The following is a 17,335-nucleotide window of genomic DNA, read 5'->3' on the forward strand; positions in this document are numbered from 1 at the left end:
CGCTTGGCACAGTAATGCCATTCATTCACTGGCAGTGGGTGGGCCGTAATTCAGGAATGGGGCTGAATTTGGTGTGTTTGGCAGCTTGCTAATGGCAGGAGGGGCCTGGAGAAGGGGCCCAAACATATTCAGACTGAATTACCAACTAGAGGAAGAACCAAGGAAACAGGCCAGCTCCAACTACTCTGACTCCAACTGGGGGATCAGCTCAAAAGAAAACTATTTGGTGGGACACCTCACCTATCTGAACCTCTACTACTCAACGTGATCTTTGGCCGAGGCAGCCCTTGAAGGACAATTTAGTCCCATGATCCTTTAACACCACCAAACGTTAATTGTTCTGTGTGCACACTCCAATGTTGAGAGGGAAGCTAATGCTAAGATTTTGGATTAATTCTTAATTATTTTTTTGGTAATCTGTTTAAATCAGCCGTACTTCAGGTAGCTCCATGCAGCTTTTGTCTAATGCATCACCAGTTAAACACCTTCATAGTGGAGTCACACAGAGAAAGGTTTGACATGAAATTTCAGCTACAATAAGCTAGCAGTGTGATAGGAGTCTTGGTGGCTTCCCTCACTCGTACCTATTTCTTGCACGGTTGCTCAGTTTTGAGCGCTACTTACTCCAGACAGATTTAGCATACAATGCCATACTGTTTATTTTTCTTATTTATCTATCCCTTGACTGGCTATAAAAGTGATCATTTGTATTTACAATAGTCTTTGTGCTTAGTTTGCTCAGTTACTTATCTGCAATCGGGAGCCTCTGTGTAAAAATAGTTGTAATTTCTTCACAGTTAATGTGATATTTTTGTTAAACCCACTGAATTAAAGCTGAATATCTCGACTACAAGAACATTTTAATTGTGACATTTCAATTCCATTGTGGTGGGATACAGATGCAAAATTACAAAAGCAGCACCACTGTCCAAATACTTATGGACCAGGCTGTATTCTGTTATGTTGATTCAATCTAAGACATTCAGCTACTACTTTCCCTTTCTGAGGGAACTTTATTTAACTTTTCCAATTTTGAAGCAAGAAATTCTGAAGTTGCACGTCAAGTTGAAAACAACATAAAACTCGGCTTCTGTTTGTTTTCCGCATCTTAAACATTTCATTTTGTCTGTGAGAACTCTTACCATTGACGCCAAGACAGGTAGGAAGAGAGTCGCAGTGGCCACATTGCTTGTGCATTCTGTGAAGACAGCAATCAGGAGGCACAAGATGATAGCGATTGCCCAAGGAGGTATACTTTGCAGGGGAGTCATTTGCTCGCCTATCCACTTTGAGAGCCCCGAGTCCTACGAAGATATGACATAAATCACATGCCGACTAAAACGCTCTCTTTGTCTTTAAAGAAGCATATACCTATTTAATTCAGCTGAACTCTGCAGGTATTTAGAGTAAATTACATGTTCCACAAACAAAATTCGGGGAATAGGGTAGCTATTCAATACAAAGGTTGACCAATTTCTTAATTTGGGTATTTCACCACAAAAACCTGCAACTTCCACCGAGAAAGGCTCCAGACCGGATTTGAATCCAGAACCTCATTAGTGCATTAACTTACTTCACTGCCTTTGGCCAGTGCAAAACCTCCTCCAAGCAGCAACACAATGCCCCATGGTAACTTCTTTTGGACCACTTTCCAGGTGAGCAATGCCGACGTTGAGCCAGTACTTGGACCAGGCACTGCAGACCCACAATATTTAGTGTCAGTATTAAAGTGCATGTAACTCACTGTGAGGGGGGCTTTCACACATGCTCTGTTTGGTCCGGACATTTCAGTTTGGGTCTAATCAAAATAGCAGGTCTGAAAGCTGCCTTGTACCATGATCCGGACCAAAGAACAAAAATTTGGTTTCCCCAAAAGCGGTGTCTGTCCAGATCAAACAGAATCACGGTCCGGTGTGTTTGCAGTGTGAAAACACTTAACTGGTGGCACACAGTGCTGTGATATACCTCTCTTTCAAACCAACCAATCATACCAGGTGGCCCCGCCATTCAGCCTGGTTTTGCTTGATATTTTTTCCTGTTAAATGGGAGTTTTTCCTTGCCACACTGCCCTTGTGAACACTAATGGGAGAATTTTACATCTTTATACTTTTTATATAGTTGAGTACCATCTTGACCTTCTCTATATACAGTAAGAAGGAAGAATGAGAAGTTATGATGCAAACTTTAAGATCATGGTGATAAAAGCAACACGTCAGGTCAGTTCTGGCCACATGGGCTGGTGCTGGGTGAGCACTGGTGTCACCACTGAAGCACCTATGTATTGATCATGTACACAGATGCACATATGTCCACAATGTTATAGTTGAGGCTCCCTCATAATGCAAGGGGTACTTCTCATGTGAGTTTCCCTAAGTAACTACTCATTTGACACACGGTCATTCCAGAGTTGTTCTTCTGAGGAGACCTGTTACCAAAGACATCCACTTGGCACCTTAGTTTGCTGGTTAGGATCCAAGACTCACAACCATACAATAAGACCATAAAGACTTGGACCTTCATTCCCCTGCAAAGATGTTGACATCACCAAACACCTCTGTTGAGCAACCTCGTGGCTTCCTAACCTCATCCCAGTCATCTCTTAATCTCAAAGGTAGAGGTACCAGAGAAATGAATGTCACTAATAAGAGAATGTTTGTACAAGTTCTACAATTTGGCTGCATACAGGTGCGTTTCTGATGGACGAGTCCAGGAAGTCATTGAAAGACTGGAATCTCAATCTTGATCCAGAACAATCGCAAACCCAGACACTCCAACCCTTGCTCAGCCTCTTAAGTGCTGCAATCAGAATATCTACTGTATGCAAACTGTCAGTGTTGTTTGTGAATGTCCTCCTGGGATATGAGCAACCCCTCAGTGTGATCTGTTAAAACCAACAAACTCAGGAAACTTCTTCCAGCTTAATCATACATCACTCAAACAAGCTCTCTTCTATGAAATATGCTGCCTTCAACTCTTCATGTTTCTCAAACGGTGGCTCACCTGTGTCAAAACTTTGACTCCTCCATGAACAGAAATGTGGGGGTTTAGAGGGCAGAACAAAAAGAAGAACAGCAATCAACACAGCCACTGTGGCATCGCTCACATACCTGAGAGACAGAGGGATGAATGAATTAATAAAGGTACAAACTAAATTCACATATGACAAAGTATTGCATGGACTGTAGTATTCTACTAACTCTGCTTCAGAGTTGAAGATATTTGTGGCCCAGCCATGGAAAAAGCCTGGATCTCTTGTGAACCACAACACCACCAGGAGGATGAAAAGTCCCAGAACACTCATCTCTCCAAAGGACATGGGGCCCAGCTGCCGATGCTGATGATGGATCACGTTATAGGCGGCAATGTCCTTCTCAGTCTTCACGGAACCACACCCCCATGTCTTCTTAAAGCTTGATGGATCACACATGAAACATGTTTGGATCACTGCTACACTGCTAAAGTAATGCTGCTAGGGATAAGGAATAGCTTGTGAAGTTCCAAATTTGCATTATGCATGATTAAAAAGGCATGATTTAATGCAAGGATCTTCACTATTGGGCAAATCCAGCAAATTTATCATCACAGGAAGACTTTCCAAACCAAGCAGCCATCTTGGAAAATGGCTGCCATTTTGGAAATTTGAGTGTCTTGTTGGCATTTTCAAAAGATTCATCATCAAACTCACTTGAAGCCTATGAAGACAAACTGCAGCCAAAGCCAAGCCAGCGTGAGCATGAGGACCATGTTCGGGAAGGCAAAGCCAAACCAGGACGCAAAATTAATGACATCTGCATTTTCCGGAAAGAGTCTAAGGAAAAGATCAAAAATGTAAGCAAACTATTTACACTCTCATCTTCAACCACTTACTCCATTTAAGGGTCATGAGGGGCCTATCCCAGCAGTCATAGGGCATACACCCTGGACAGGACGCCAGTCTGTCACAGGGCCACATACAGACAAGCAAACATACACACCTACGGTCAATTTAAAGTATTCAATCCACCTAACCTGCATGTCTTTGGATTTGGTCTGAGGAAGCCAGAGCACCTGGAGAGAACCCACACAAACACAGGGAGAACACTCCACACAGAAAGGCCACAGGTGGGAATCAATCCCATGACCTTTTTGAGGCAACAGTGTTAACTACAAAGCCACCGTGCTGCCTGTGGTGAAATATCTTGAAGACCAAAATAAGATGATTGTTGGGAAAGTGTAGGTACATGGACCCACAACAGGGGGCGCAAATGAACGGACAATGGAGTAGGTCAAATAACAACACTTTACTGTTGTGAATGTGCACAACAACTACAACAGATTACAACAATAGACAGGAGTCAATTCACAAAGGTGTCGTGTGGGCAGGCTCGAAGATAGGAGACACCTGTCCAAAGCAGAACCGGAACCACACGATTTCCTCCGCCACCAGACCCCGGGAATACTGGAGCCGCCAAGTCCCGAACTCCCAGGTGGCCACTGCCTCCGCGTGTCGGACCTGGTACTGCTGGCGAGGAACAAAAAAAAACAATTAAATGTGGGCGCGTTTGCACCCAGCAATCCGCACGGCAGGAAAACTACCTCCACCTCTCATTGGAAAAAGAGTCTGCTATCACTCACAAAAATCACAAAAGGTTACTGTCAAGCAGTCAGCTGAGAATATTACCTTCCAGGTAGAACGATATCTCGGCAAAGAGGTGGAGATGACGTCTTGCTGATATACCGATGCTGATCAGATGAGTGGTGACAGCTGTCATAGGTGATGAGTGTCAGCTGTCACCCCGGCTGCTCCTGTGAGGCGGCAGCGCCCTCTGGTGCCTGGAGCCCGCACTCCAGGCAGGGTGCCCTCTGGTGGTGGTGGGCCAGCAGTACCTCCTCTTCAGCGGCCCACACAACAGGACCCCCCCCCTCAACGGGCACCTCCTGGCACCCGACCAGGCTTGTCCGGGTGGCGGCGGTAGAAATCGGCCAGGAGGGCCGGGTCCAGGATGAAGCTCCTCTTCACCCAGGAGCGTTCTTCAGGTCCGTACCCCTCCCAGTCCACCAAATACTGGAAGCCCCGGCCCATCCTACGGACATCTAAGAGCCGGTGCACAGTCCAAGCCGGCTCGCCATCGATGATCCGGGCAGGAGGTGGTGCCGGACCGGGAGTACAGAGGGGTGAGGTGTGATGGGGCTTGATCCGGGACACGTGGAAAACGGGATGGATCCGCAGTGAGGCCGGAAACTGAAGCCTCACTGCGGCTGGACTGAGTACCTTGATGATCTTAAACGGACCGATATACCGGTCCTGCAGTTTAGGGGAGTCCACTTGAAGGGGAATGTCCTTAGTAGACAACCACACTGCCTGCCCTGGCCGGTACGTAGGGGCCGGGGTCCGCCGACGGTCTGCATGGGCCTTCGTCCTCATTCGGGCCCTCAGCAAGGCAGAACGAGCGACACGCCACACCCGACGGCACTTCCGTAGGTGGGCCTGGACCGAGGGCACACCGACCTCTCCCTCAACCACCGGAAACAAAGGAGGTTGGTACCCCAGACACACCTCGAAAGGGGAGAGGCCGGTGGCTGACGACACCTGGCTGTTATGGGCATACTCGATCCAGGCCAGATGGGTACTCCAGGCCGCCGGGTGCGCGGCTGTCACGCAACGCAGGGCCTGCTCCACCTCCTGATTGGCCCGTTCTGCTTGCCCGTTGGTCTGGGGATGATACCCGGATGAGAGACTCACCGTGGCCCCCAGTTCCCGGCAGAAGCTCCTCCAGACTTGCGAGGAGAACTGGGGACCGCGATCGGAGACGATGTCTGTTGGGATCCCATGCAGCCGGACGACGTGGTGGACCAGGAGGTCCGCTGTCTCCTGGGCCGTCGGGAGCTTCGGGAGGGCCACGAAGTGGGCCGCCTTGGAGAATCGGTCCACTTTCGTGAGGATGGTGGTGTTGCCCTGGGACGGCGGGAGGCCCGTGACAAAATCCAGGCCGATGTGGGACCAGGGGCGATGGGGCACGGGCAGCGGCTGGAGCAGTCCCGAAGCCCTGCGATGATCAGCCTTGCCCCTGGCGCAGGTGGTGCAGGCCTGGATATAATCCCAGACGTCGGCCTCTAGGGACGCCCACCAGAAGCGCTGCCGGACAACTGCCACGGTTCTTCGCACCCCTGGATGACAGGAGAGCGTAGAGCCATGACAGAAGTCCAGGACTGCAGCCCTAGCTTCTGGTGGGACGTAGAGTCTGTTCTTCGGCCCAGTTCCGGGGTCCGGGCTTCGTGCCAGGGCCTCCCGGACGGTTCTCTCTACGTCCCAGGTAAGGGTGGCCATGATAGTGGACTCCGGGATGATGGGTTCCGGTGGATCCGACAACTCCGCTTTGACTTCTTCTTCATCCGATCGGACAAGGCATCCGATCTCTGGTTTTTGGTCCCGGGACGGTAGGTGATTCGGAAGTCAAAACGGCCGAAGAACAGTGACCAGCGGGCTTGCCTGGGGTTCAGCCGCTTGGCGGTCCTGATATACTCCAGGTTCCGGTGGTCAGTGAAAACCGTGAATGGCACGGACGTTCCCTCCAACAGATGTCTCCACTCTTCAAGAGCCTCTTTCACCGCAAGGAGTTCTCGATTGCCGACGTCATAGTTCCGTTCGGCCGGGGTCAACCTGCGGGAAAAAAAGGCACACGGGTGAAGGACCTTATCGGTCTTCCCGCTCTGGGAAAGCACAGCTCCTATCCCTGAGTCCGAGGCGTCCACTTCAACCACTAACTGGCGACTAGGATCGGGCTGCACCAGAACGGGTGCAGACGAGAAGCGCCGTTTCAACTCCTTGAACGCGGCATCGCAACGATCCGACCAGGTGAAGGGGACTTTTGGTGAGCTCAGGGCTGTCAGTGGGCTAACTACCTGACTGTAGCCCTTAATGAACCTCCTGTAAAAATGAGCAAAGCCGAGGAACTGTTGCAGCTTCCTACGGCTGGTGGGTTGGGGCCAGTCTCTCACCGCCGTGACCTTGGCCGGATCAGGAGCGACGGAGTTAGGGGAGATGATAAACCCCAGGAAGGACAAAGAAGTGCGGTGAAACTCGCACTTCTCGCCCTTCACAAACAGCCGGTTCTCTAATAACCGCTGCAGGACCTGACGTACATGCCGGACATGGGTCTCAGGATCCGGAGAAAAGATGAGTATGTCATCCAGATATACGAAGACGAATCGGTGCAGGAAATCCCGCAAGACATCATTAACCAATGCTTGGAACGTCGCGGGGGCGTTTGTAAGACCGAACGGCATGACCAGGTACTCAAAGTGACCTAACGGGGTGTTAAATGCCGTCTTCCACTCGTCTCCCTTCCGGATCCGAACCAGGTGATACGCATTCCTGAGATCGAGCTTGGTGAACATTTGGGCTCCATGCAGGGGCGTGAACACTGAATCCAACAAGGGCAATGGGTATCGGTTACGAACCGTGATTTCATTCAGCCCCCTGTAATCAATGCATGGACGTAGTCCGCCATCCTTTTTCCCCACAAAAAAGAAACCTGCACCCATCGGGGAAGTGGAATTCCGGATCAGCCCAGCAGCTAAAGAGTCCCGGATGTAGGTCTCCATTGATTCGCGCTCAGGTCGTGAGAGGTTGTACAGCCTGCTGGATGGGAACTCAACGCCTGGAACCAAATCAATGGCACAATCGTACGGACGGTGGGGGGGAAGGGTGAGCGCCAGATCCTTACTGAACACATCCACAAGGTCATGGTACTCCACCGGCGCCGTCCCTAGATTGGGCGGGACTCTGACCTCCTCCTTAGCCTGGGAACCGGGAGGAACCGAGGAACCTAAGCATACCTGATGGCAGGTCTCGCTCCACTGCACCACTACCCCGGACGGCCAATCGATCCGGGGATTGTGTTTTAACATCCAGGGGAACCCTAAAATCACACGGGAGGTAGCAGGAGTCACAAAAAACTCGATCTCCTCCCGGTGATTTCCTGACACCACCAGAGTTACTGGTGGTGTCTTATGTGTGATTGGAGGGAGTAGGGAGCCATCTAGTGCCCGCACCTGCACAGGCGAGGTAAGCGCCACCAGAGGGAGCCCTATCTCCCTGGCCCATCTGCTGTCCAACAGATTCCCTTCAGAGCCCGTGTCCACCAGTGCTGGGGCCTTCAGGGTTAAATCCTCATAAAGGATTGTAACTGGGAGTCGTGTGGCAATGTGGGTGTGTCCCATGTGAATGTTTTGGCCCACCCCTAACCCAGTTTCTAGGGGCGGGCGTTGGTGTTTAACCGCTCGGGGCAGTCTCTTACCTGATGCTCTATCGAGCCACAAACAAAACGTGCTCCGCGGGCCAGCCTCCTCTGTCTATCTGGTGCCCTAAATGTGGCCCTGCTTGTGTCCATAGCTTCGTCAGCAGGGGGAGCTGCAACCACACGGAGCGTAGGGGCCGTGGGGCGCGGGGAGGGCGGAACGCGGTCGGAACTGGAAGGGAGAGGGACGGTGCGTGCCCGGCCACGCCCTTCGTCTCGTTCCCGACGGCGTTCTTCTAACCGATTGTCTAATCGTATAACGAGATCAATAAGCCCATCTAAATCCCGCGGTTCGTCCTTAGCCACCAGGTGCTCCTTTAGGACCAATGGCAGTCCGTTTACAAAGGCGGCGCGGAGGGCAGTGCTATTCCAGCCGGACCTCACAGCCGCGATGCAGAAGTCGACTGCATAGGAAGCTGCGCTCCGGCGCCCCTGTCTCATTGACAGCAGCACGGCTGAAGCGGTCTCTCCTCTATTTGGGTGATCGAACACTGTTCTGAACTCCCTCACAAACCCATCATATGTCTGAAGGAGCCGTGAATTCTGCTCCCAGAGCGCTGTAGCCCAAGTGCGTGCCTCACCGCGAAGCAGGTTTATTACATAAGCTATCTTGCTGGCATCAGTTGCGTACATGACAGGACGTTGTGCGAAGACGAGCGAACACTGCATAAGGAAGTCCGCGCACGTCTCCACACAACCTCCGTACGGCTCTGGAGGGCTTATGTATGCTTCCGGGGAAGGTGGGAGGGGTCGTTGAACGACCTGTGGAACGTCACTGTTACGCACAGGGTCGACAGGAGGGAGAGCCGCAGCAGCGCCCTGAGGGCGCGCTTCCACCTGCGCGGCGAGAGCCTCCACCCTGCGGTTAAGGAGGACGTTCTGCTCGGTCATTAAATCCAACCGAGCCGTGAAAGCGGTGAGGATCCGCTGCAACTCACCGATCATTCCTCCTGCGGACGCCTGTGCGCCCTGTTCTTCCATTGGCCGTTCAACAGCCGGTTGACGCCCCTCGGGATCCATGACGGTGGCCGAGATATCCTGTTGGGAAAGTGTAGGTACATGGACCCACAACAGGGGGCGCAAATGAACGGACAATGGAGTAGGTCAAATAACAACACTTTACTGTTGTGAATGTGCACAACAACTACAACAGATTACAACAATAGACAGGAGTCAATTCACAAAGGTGTCGTGTGGGCAGGCTCGAAGATAGGAGACACCTGTCCAAAGCAGAACCAGAACCACACGATTTCCTCCGCCACCAGACCCCGGGAATACTGGAGCCGCCAAGTCCCGAACTCCCAGGTGGCCACTGCCTCCGCGTGTCGGACCTGGTACTGCTGGCGAGGAACAAAAAAACAATTAAATGTGGGCGCGTTTGCACCCAGCAATCCGCACGGCAGGAAAACTACCTCCACCTCTCGTTGGAAAAAGAGTCTGCTATCACTCACAAAAATCACAAAAGGTTACTGTCAAGCAGTCAGCTGAGAATATTACCTTCCAGGTAGAACGATATCTCGGCAAAGAGGTGGAGATGACGTCTTGCTGATATACCGATGCTGATCAGATGAGTGGTGACAGCTGTCATAGGTGATGAGTGTCAGCTGTCACCCCAGCTGCTCCTGTGAGGCGGCAGCGCCCTCTGGTGCCTGGAGCCCGCACTCCAGGCAGGGTGCCCTCTGGTGGTGGTGGGCCAGCAGTACCTCCTCTTCAGCGGCCCACACAACAATGATACCCTGTTGCATCTTATGCAACCTCTACGACTGAAAGTGACAAATCTTAAACACTGTGTGAAAACTCACTGGTTCATCTGGCCTTTGAGCACCAAATTGGGGCCGGTCCCTGTCAGTGTGGCAGTGCCTCCGATGCTGGCAGCGTAACAAATGCACAGTGTCATACCCTTACACATCTTTTTCCTTTCTGCTGCTTCCTTATGCCTGGTAGCCTCCATGGCAGCATCCAAGAAGGTCACCACCACTGTGCCTGCAAACATGGAGTGAGAAGAATGACTGCCAATACAGTTTTATAAGAAGGAAATTAAGATGCATTTATTCTCCCTCTCGTATGGCTAACATACTGGCATAGTATGGAACTATGCTTCCTATCCTAAATTCATTTTATTATTCACAGAACAGGTCTCGGCCTCACTTCATATAAATTCTGGGTCTGTTAGTGAAGCTTAGGGCTAGCGGCTGGCGATGACCTTAGTATTTTCTCTGCTTTCCTGTCGATTAACTACTGGTGAACTCATACCTTAGGTGTAGTTTTTCCGCCCAACTGATTCTACTCTTTTTCTCTCTGTCCGAGGTCTGAATATCGGTGCATAGGACTGACAGCTGCAAACCACAGTGCTCTGGACTGACCATAAGATGTCATGCCTGAAGCTGATGCAGCACACTGCAGCCTGCATTTGGAATAAGGTCTGCCACGGTAACAGGCCCACTGCCGGCATGAGTGATGAACACCATTCCTGTACCCCAGAACAATGGATGACCCACTGCCTGTGGCATAAATTGCTTGTGTGGTTATCTCGACAATTGCACCTTTGTTTTTGATGTTGTCTTGATTTCCTGTTTTCTGCTTCTTCAGCTTTGTAAAACTTTGTAAAAACCTTGTAACTGTTAGAATGGCTTAAGCTGTGGGTCACCTCTTTGAGTTTGGTCTGCTTGAGGTTTCTTCCTAAATTTCATCAGATCCTTACCACTATTGCCTGTGTGCTTGCTCTAGGGGTTGGTAAGGTTAGGCCTTACCCGTGTGGAGCACCTTGAGGCAGCTTTTGTTGTGGGTCTGTCTGGTCATGTGTATTAATTTGTTTCTGTGATGTGTTTGCATGTCAGATCTGTCCCATGTGGAATTCTGCCAGTGTGTGTGTACTGGTATGTGTCTCTGTGTCCTTCTTGTTTGAGCGTTTGTTCGTGTTCCCCAGTTTTGTGTTTGAATCTTGTGTGGGTATGGGTGTGTCCCAGGTTGAGGTCTAATTCTGGTGTGTGTGTGTGTGTGTGTGTGTGTGTGTGTGTGTGTGTGTGTGTGTGTGTGTGTGTGTGTGTGTGTGTGTGTGTGTGTGTGTGTGTGTGTGTGTGTGTGTGTGGGTGCGCCCCTGGTTTATGTCTGTGGCTGGTATGTGCGTATGCGTGTCTGTGTGTGGTCTGCCTTGTGTGCCTCCAGTGCTTGTGTGTGTGTGTGTGGGTGCGCCCCCGGATCTTGTGTGAGTCTGTTGTGTGTTTGCTCATGCCTCCAGCCCATGTCTGTGTCTGGCTGTCATCTGTGTGTGTTCTGTCACATCTTTTTTTGGAGTATGTGTATCTACTCCCCCGGTTAGTGTTTGAGTCTTTCGTGTGTTCCTTCGTGTGCACCTGTCACCTGTGGTCTGTGTGTATGTGTCATGCACGTAGCCTCCGTCTGTCCTCTGTGTCTTGTGTATGTCAGATGTCGTGTTTGTGATCATCTGTGTTTTGTGATTGTGTCTGTCCCTGGCCTGAGCCCCAGCGTCAGTTTATTATTTTATAGTTTTATCAGTTTATTGTTCTTTCCTAGTCGTTACTCTATTGTATTCTGGGTTTTTGTTTTGAGTGATATGTATGTTTGTTATTTTTGATGTTTCATTCTTAATTAGTTCACCTCCAAGGTTGTCTTTTATTTCCATGTGTGTATTTGTCTCTTCTGCGGTTTTGTTGGTAATTATCTTTCTACTCACCGTTTGTTGTCAGCTTCATTATTCTTTCACCAGTTATTGTCTGTTTAGTTAGGTATCCTGGTGTGTGTTGGTACATTCACGTGTGTCTGTGGTTCTGCCTTCTTGTTTTAGGCACACCTGTTGTTCATTAGTTTAGTTTTTATAAGACACTCCTTGTTTGCTGTTTGGGTGTGGGTCTGTTGTATTGTTATGGTTATGGTTATGAGTATGAGTCGTCTTCTTGTTGCTCCCTGGTTGTAAGTATGTTTGGTATTTTCTCCCTCTGCTGTGTTTTTGCATTTAGTTCATCCGTACTCCTGGATGTTTCAGCCTGTTGTTTTCTGTGTCACTCTTGGTTTTTGAATCTTACACCTGAGTCCTGGCTGACCTGCTTCTGGGGTTCTCTTTGACATTATTCCTGACACCTAACCGCAACAGCTTTGTTGTGATTTGGCACTATATGAATTAAATAAATTGAACTGAAGTGAAAGCAATATTGCACTGGAACATGATTGTGACTCGTCCGGGCCTCGTACCTTGTTTCTCTGTCTGGGGAGGCTGTTTGTTGTCCGTCTCTGCTGTCTGGGACTGATCCTCGGAACTGATGAGCTGAGGTATGTTGGCTTCACTGTTGTTGAGCTCTTCCAGCACTGCTTGGACAATGGGCACCATCATCGCTGTGGTGGCAGTGTTGCTGATCCACATGGACAGGAAAGCTGTGACGCCCATGAATCCCAACATCAAACTGTCAGAAAGATCAAACATATTCCAAAAACCCAAGTAAACGACACTTTTCAATTATATCTTTTTGAAGCAGAAAGTACAGATAAATCTGATAAATTATGACTATTAAAGGTCTCAAGGTCATACTTCTTTTTCGACTTGTAAGCAACAGATCGGCCAGAAACATTATTTTAGACTTTTGTGATCTACACTGCGTCACAGATGTCCACTCCTGGTTACTCTATCAGACACACCTACCAACCCAGCTTGTGTTCTGTGGGACACGCGCACACAAAAGCTACTTTCTGTTTAGGGCAACAGGTGCAGAATCACTTTTTTCTTTCTTTGTTTCTTTTGTTTTGGTTTGGGTTTTCCTCCTTTTTTTTGGTCTGTCTGCAGGATATCTTGAATTACGTACGTTAACATACTTTTTCAAAAATATGTGGTGGTGATGGATCAACTACAATGATGTTGAAGCTCAAGGTCATACCTCTACTTTTACAAAAGCTTATTTTTTTTAGATCAACAGTAATAAAAGACAGACAGAGAGGGGGAAAAACTATCTAAATGAAATTATACTTTTCAAAACCTCATGTTTAAGCTTCTTGGGGGAAAAAACTCAAATGTGAATTGATCATCTCTGACTTTGAGGGAGAATGTGCCTCAAATTAGGAAAATGATCCTCAATGTCAATGAGGATCACTGAGGACTTTTGGTTAACCACCTTTTTTTTAGCTGTAAAAGTAAATCTATATTTATTTATATAAGAAAAAAAAATCAACTTATGTCTTTTCACTCATTTCTAAGCTTATTGGAATAAAGTAGAACAAACTAAATGTCCTTTACCCTCAAGGTCATACTCTAATTTACTAGTAATACTACAAATCTTTTAGCAAAAAAAAAAAGATTTCTCTCATACAACACAATAGTTATTATTAGCTTGATTGCTAATAATGTTTGAATATGAATAATAAAAAAGAGAATTTTTACACATTGTCAAGATTGTTATTTTCCCTGATATCTTTCAATAAAGTATCAAGTGACACTATTAAAATTATTCATGTTTATGCATATTTTCATGATACACCATAATCGATGCTCAAAGTCATACTCCTGTTTTTGGCATTTTGGCAAAAAATCAGAATAACATTAATGCTTTATTTTTATTCTATTTTTTTAAAACATCAAAACTGGTTTTTCTTTTTTAAAAACTTACAGCATGCTGTTGCAACAAATCTTTAAACTGAACCATTCCCTTAAGGACACATGAGCATGAGGTGCTCTAGTGTTTAATTACTTTGATGTTTACAGTAAAACAGCTGAGCATGTTTTATAGTGTGTCTGATAAGCTATCGATCAGTTAAACAATCATTCTGAGATGATAAGATGAGCACGTTCTGCTGCGGTGGCGTGAATGTGAGCTACTCACAGCGCCGGACGCACTCCAACAAAGAGCAGCACCCTCAAAGCAATGCGCTTGTGCAGATTCCAGTGCTCCACTGCAACCGCGACCATGAGCCCACCCACAAACAGCATGTTTGTGTCCTTCAGGTACTGCATGCACACCTGAGACAAGGTCAAAGGTCATGTAATTTCATAAAGGGACCATTGTTACTGCTTATGAAGTGCTGCTAAAACTCTGCTTACATCTTTGGACTTCATGATGCCAAACAAGGGGAAAAGGAGAGCCGGGAACAGAGAGGTGACGGCCAGCGGCAGCACCTCCGTGCACCAATACACCGCCATCAGGATGATCACATAGGCACATTCTGCCTGCTGCATCATAAACACCACATTCCACACGATTAGTCCATTCACAGAACATTAACTGGCTAGTTTCACATCGAGTAACCAGTTCCTGCTGTTCATCACTATAAATGGCAAATTTTTCTATTTTGGACTACAGGTCATGGAAAGAGGTTTAATCCAAAGATGCCTTCAATGCAAAAAAATTACAAATTACATCTCTCTCTCTCTCTCTCTCTCTCTCTCTCTCTCTCTATATATATATATATATATACACTCAACAAAAATATAAACGCAGCACTTTTGGTTTTGCTCCCATTTTGTATGAGATGAACTCAAAGATCTAAAACTTTTTCCACATACACAATATCACCATTTCCCTCAAATATTGTTCACAAACCAGTCTAAATCTGTGATAGTGAGCACTTCTCCTTTGCTGAGATAATCCATCCCACCTCACAGGTGTGCCATACCAAGATGCTGATTAGACACCATGATTAGTGCACAGGTGTGCCTTAGACTGCCCACAATAAAAGGCCACTCTGAAAGGTGCAGTTTTATCACACAGCACAATGCCACAGATGTTGCAAGATTTGAGGGAGCGTGTAATTGGCATGCTGACAGCAGGAATGTCAACCAGAGCTGTTGCTCGTGTATTGAATGTTCATTTCTCTACCATAAGCCGTCTCCAAAGGCGTTTCAGAGAATTTGGCAGTACATCCAACCAGCCTCACAACCGCAGACCACGTGTAACCACACCAGCCCAGGACCTCCACATCCAGCATGTTCACCTCCAAGATCGTCTGAGAACAGCCACTTGGACAGATGCTGAAACAATCGGTTTGCATAACCAAAGAATTTCTGCACAAACTGTCAGAAACCATCTCAGGGAAGCTCATCTGCATGCTCGTCATCCTCATCAGGGTCTCGACCTGACTCCAGTTCATCATCGCAACTTCGCACAGCCATTGAAGAGGAGTGGACCAACATTCCACAGGCCACAATTGACAACCTGATCAACTCTATGCAAAGGAGATGTGTTGCACTGCATGAGGCAAATGGTGGTCACACCAGATACTGACTGGTATCCCCCCCCAATGAAACAAAACTGCACCTTTCAGAGTGGCCTTTTATTGTGGACAGTCTAAGGCACACCTGTGCACTAATCATGGTGTCTAATCAGCATCTTGGTATGGCACACCTGTGAGGTGGGATGGATTATCTCAGCAAAGGAGAAGTGCTCACTATCACAGATTTAGACTGGTTTGTGAACAATATTTGAGGGAAATGGTGATATTGTGTATGTGGAAAAACTTTTAGATTTTTGATTTCATCTCATACAAAATGGGAGCAAAACCAAAAGTGTTGCGTTTATATTTTTGTTGAGTGTATATATATATATATATATATATATATATATATATTGGATGAACTCCGTGAACTCTCCCACCCCCATTTTGTTTTGTTTTTTCAGTCTGAATGATGCAAATGAGGACCAGTGAACCTCCAGCTTGGGGCCATGAAAAAAATTTTAACATGAAAAATGACCATAAAATAAAACCAAGCTGCTGGTGAAACCTGGTTGCTAATTGCATGGAAGAAAAAGAAAAAAAAACTTACTGGAAGAGCTGCCCACAGTTTATGATGTTTCAAAGGGTAAAGAGTGATATGCTCATATGCACTTTTGCAAAGTCTTGTCCTGTAGATGTTTTGTTTTATTTTATTTTGGTTGTGTTTACATTGGTATTTATTTATTTAGGTTGCATTGCTGAGTGCATCCATCCAAAGAACATGTCCTGGTCCTTGTTCTTGCTCATTTGACGCTGCACAACAATGCCCAGATGACATGAAGAGCGCGTGTCCGTATCTCAGTGCAGCATGTGGCAACAGCTCTTTCAATCACAGTTCCCACGCTGTACACACGACCCTCCACTTTAACAAGAAATTTTATATATATATATATATAAAGACAGATTCTCACTTCCAACAATTCTGGCCCATTTAGTCCAAGTCTACTTTGACAGGTGCATGTGAACATCAGGCTCATTTTAGCCAAAAATTACTGCACTTTGCAATGAAATGCAGACAAATGCAGTTAAGTGTTACAACCACATGCACATTAACACACAACTGCCTTATTCATTAGTTTTTAACACACAGTCACAAATAATTGTCCTTAAAAATCTTGACTCAATGTCAACATATTCAACAAGTTTTACAATTTAAAATATCTCTGATTTAAAGTGGTTACCTACCGGCGTCCCAATGACCAAAGGTAGTGGAAGAAGAAGGAAAGGAGTAGAGAAAAGAATAATCTCATTCTTTGCAGAGCAGAGGCATTTTAAGAATGCCATCCTGTAGGCAAAACGGGAAAAAAGAAACTTTGGCACCATGCACCAAGCTTTTGAATAGAGATGTTGAGAGGAGGGGTGATCTCCAGCAAATAAATGGATAGAATGAGAGAGAGAGAGAGAGAGACAGAGAGAGAGTGAGACAGAGAGAGAGAGAGAGAGAGACTCAAAGGAGGGACTTTTTTTCTTTACTTTTATGTTTGCAGCAGTTTGACCTCTATTCAGAATGTTCTGTTTGGCAAACAGCAACATTTAAAGCCAAAATGTTGTGAGAGGATGATGATGAAATTTGGTGAGCAAATGGATAATGTCCTGGAAAATAATGAGGGATTTTTCTTTTGAATTTGATCTACATATTTTGGATCCAGAAGAGGTTTTAAGCATTTAGGAGCATTTATAATAATAATAATCATTAACAATGAGTTTTAAGCTTTTATGAGCAGATGAACAATGTCCGAGGAAGTAATGTATTGATGATGAATGCAGTAAAAGTGGGTATTTTGACTGACAGTGACCTTGTGTTTGACCTTTAATGCTCACCTAAGGTCAAAAGTCATGTGATC

At 46.9% G+C, this 17,335-nt stretch overlaps 1 protein-coding gene across 1 annotated transcript in view; it reads right to left on the reverse strand.

Moving 5' to 3' along the window:
* Nucleotides 1-16,831, reverse strand: part of slc13a5b (solute carrier family 13 member 5b) — a 29,778-nt gene extending 12,947 nt beyond the window's left edge. Inside the window, exons 1-10 of the mRNA XM_034169163.1 lie at nt 16,677-16,831; nt 14,323-14,451; nt 14,105-14,241; nt 12,489-12,697; nt 10,082-10,262; nt 3,686-3,808; nt 3,198-3,410; nt 3,001-3,107; nt 1,574-1,695; nt 1,143-1,304 (exon numbers count right to left, since the gene is read on the reverse strand). Of these exons, the coding sequence (XP_034025054.1) occupies nt 1,143-1,304; nt 1,574-1,695; nt 3,001-3,107; nt 3,198-3,410; nt 3,686-3,808; nt 10,082-10,262; nt 12,489-12,697; nt 14,105-14,241; nt 14,323-14,451; nt 16,677-16,814 (1,521 nt within the window). The 5' untranslated portion in view covers nt 16,815-16,831. The remainder of the gene's footprint in view (nt 1-1,142; nt 1,305-1,573; nt 1,696-3,000; nt 3,108-3,197; nt 3,411-3,685; nt 3,809-10,081; nt 10,263-12,488; nt 12,698-14,104; nt 14,242-14,322; nt 14,452-16,676) is intronic.
* Nucleotides 16,832-17,335: the final 504 nt, after the last annotated feature.

This window comes from Thalassophryne amazonica, chromosome 4 (genome assembly GCF_902500255.1).
Source record: "Thalassophryne amazonica chromosome 4, fThaAma1.1, whole genome shotgun sequence".
NCBI lineage: Eukaryota > Metazoa > Chordata > Actinopteri > Batrachoidiformes > Batrachoididae > Thalassophryne > Thalassophryne amazonica.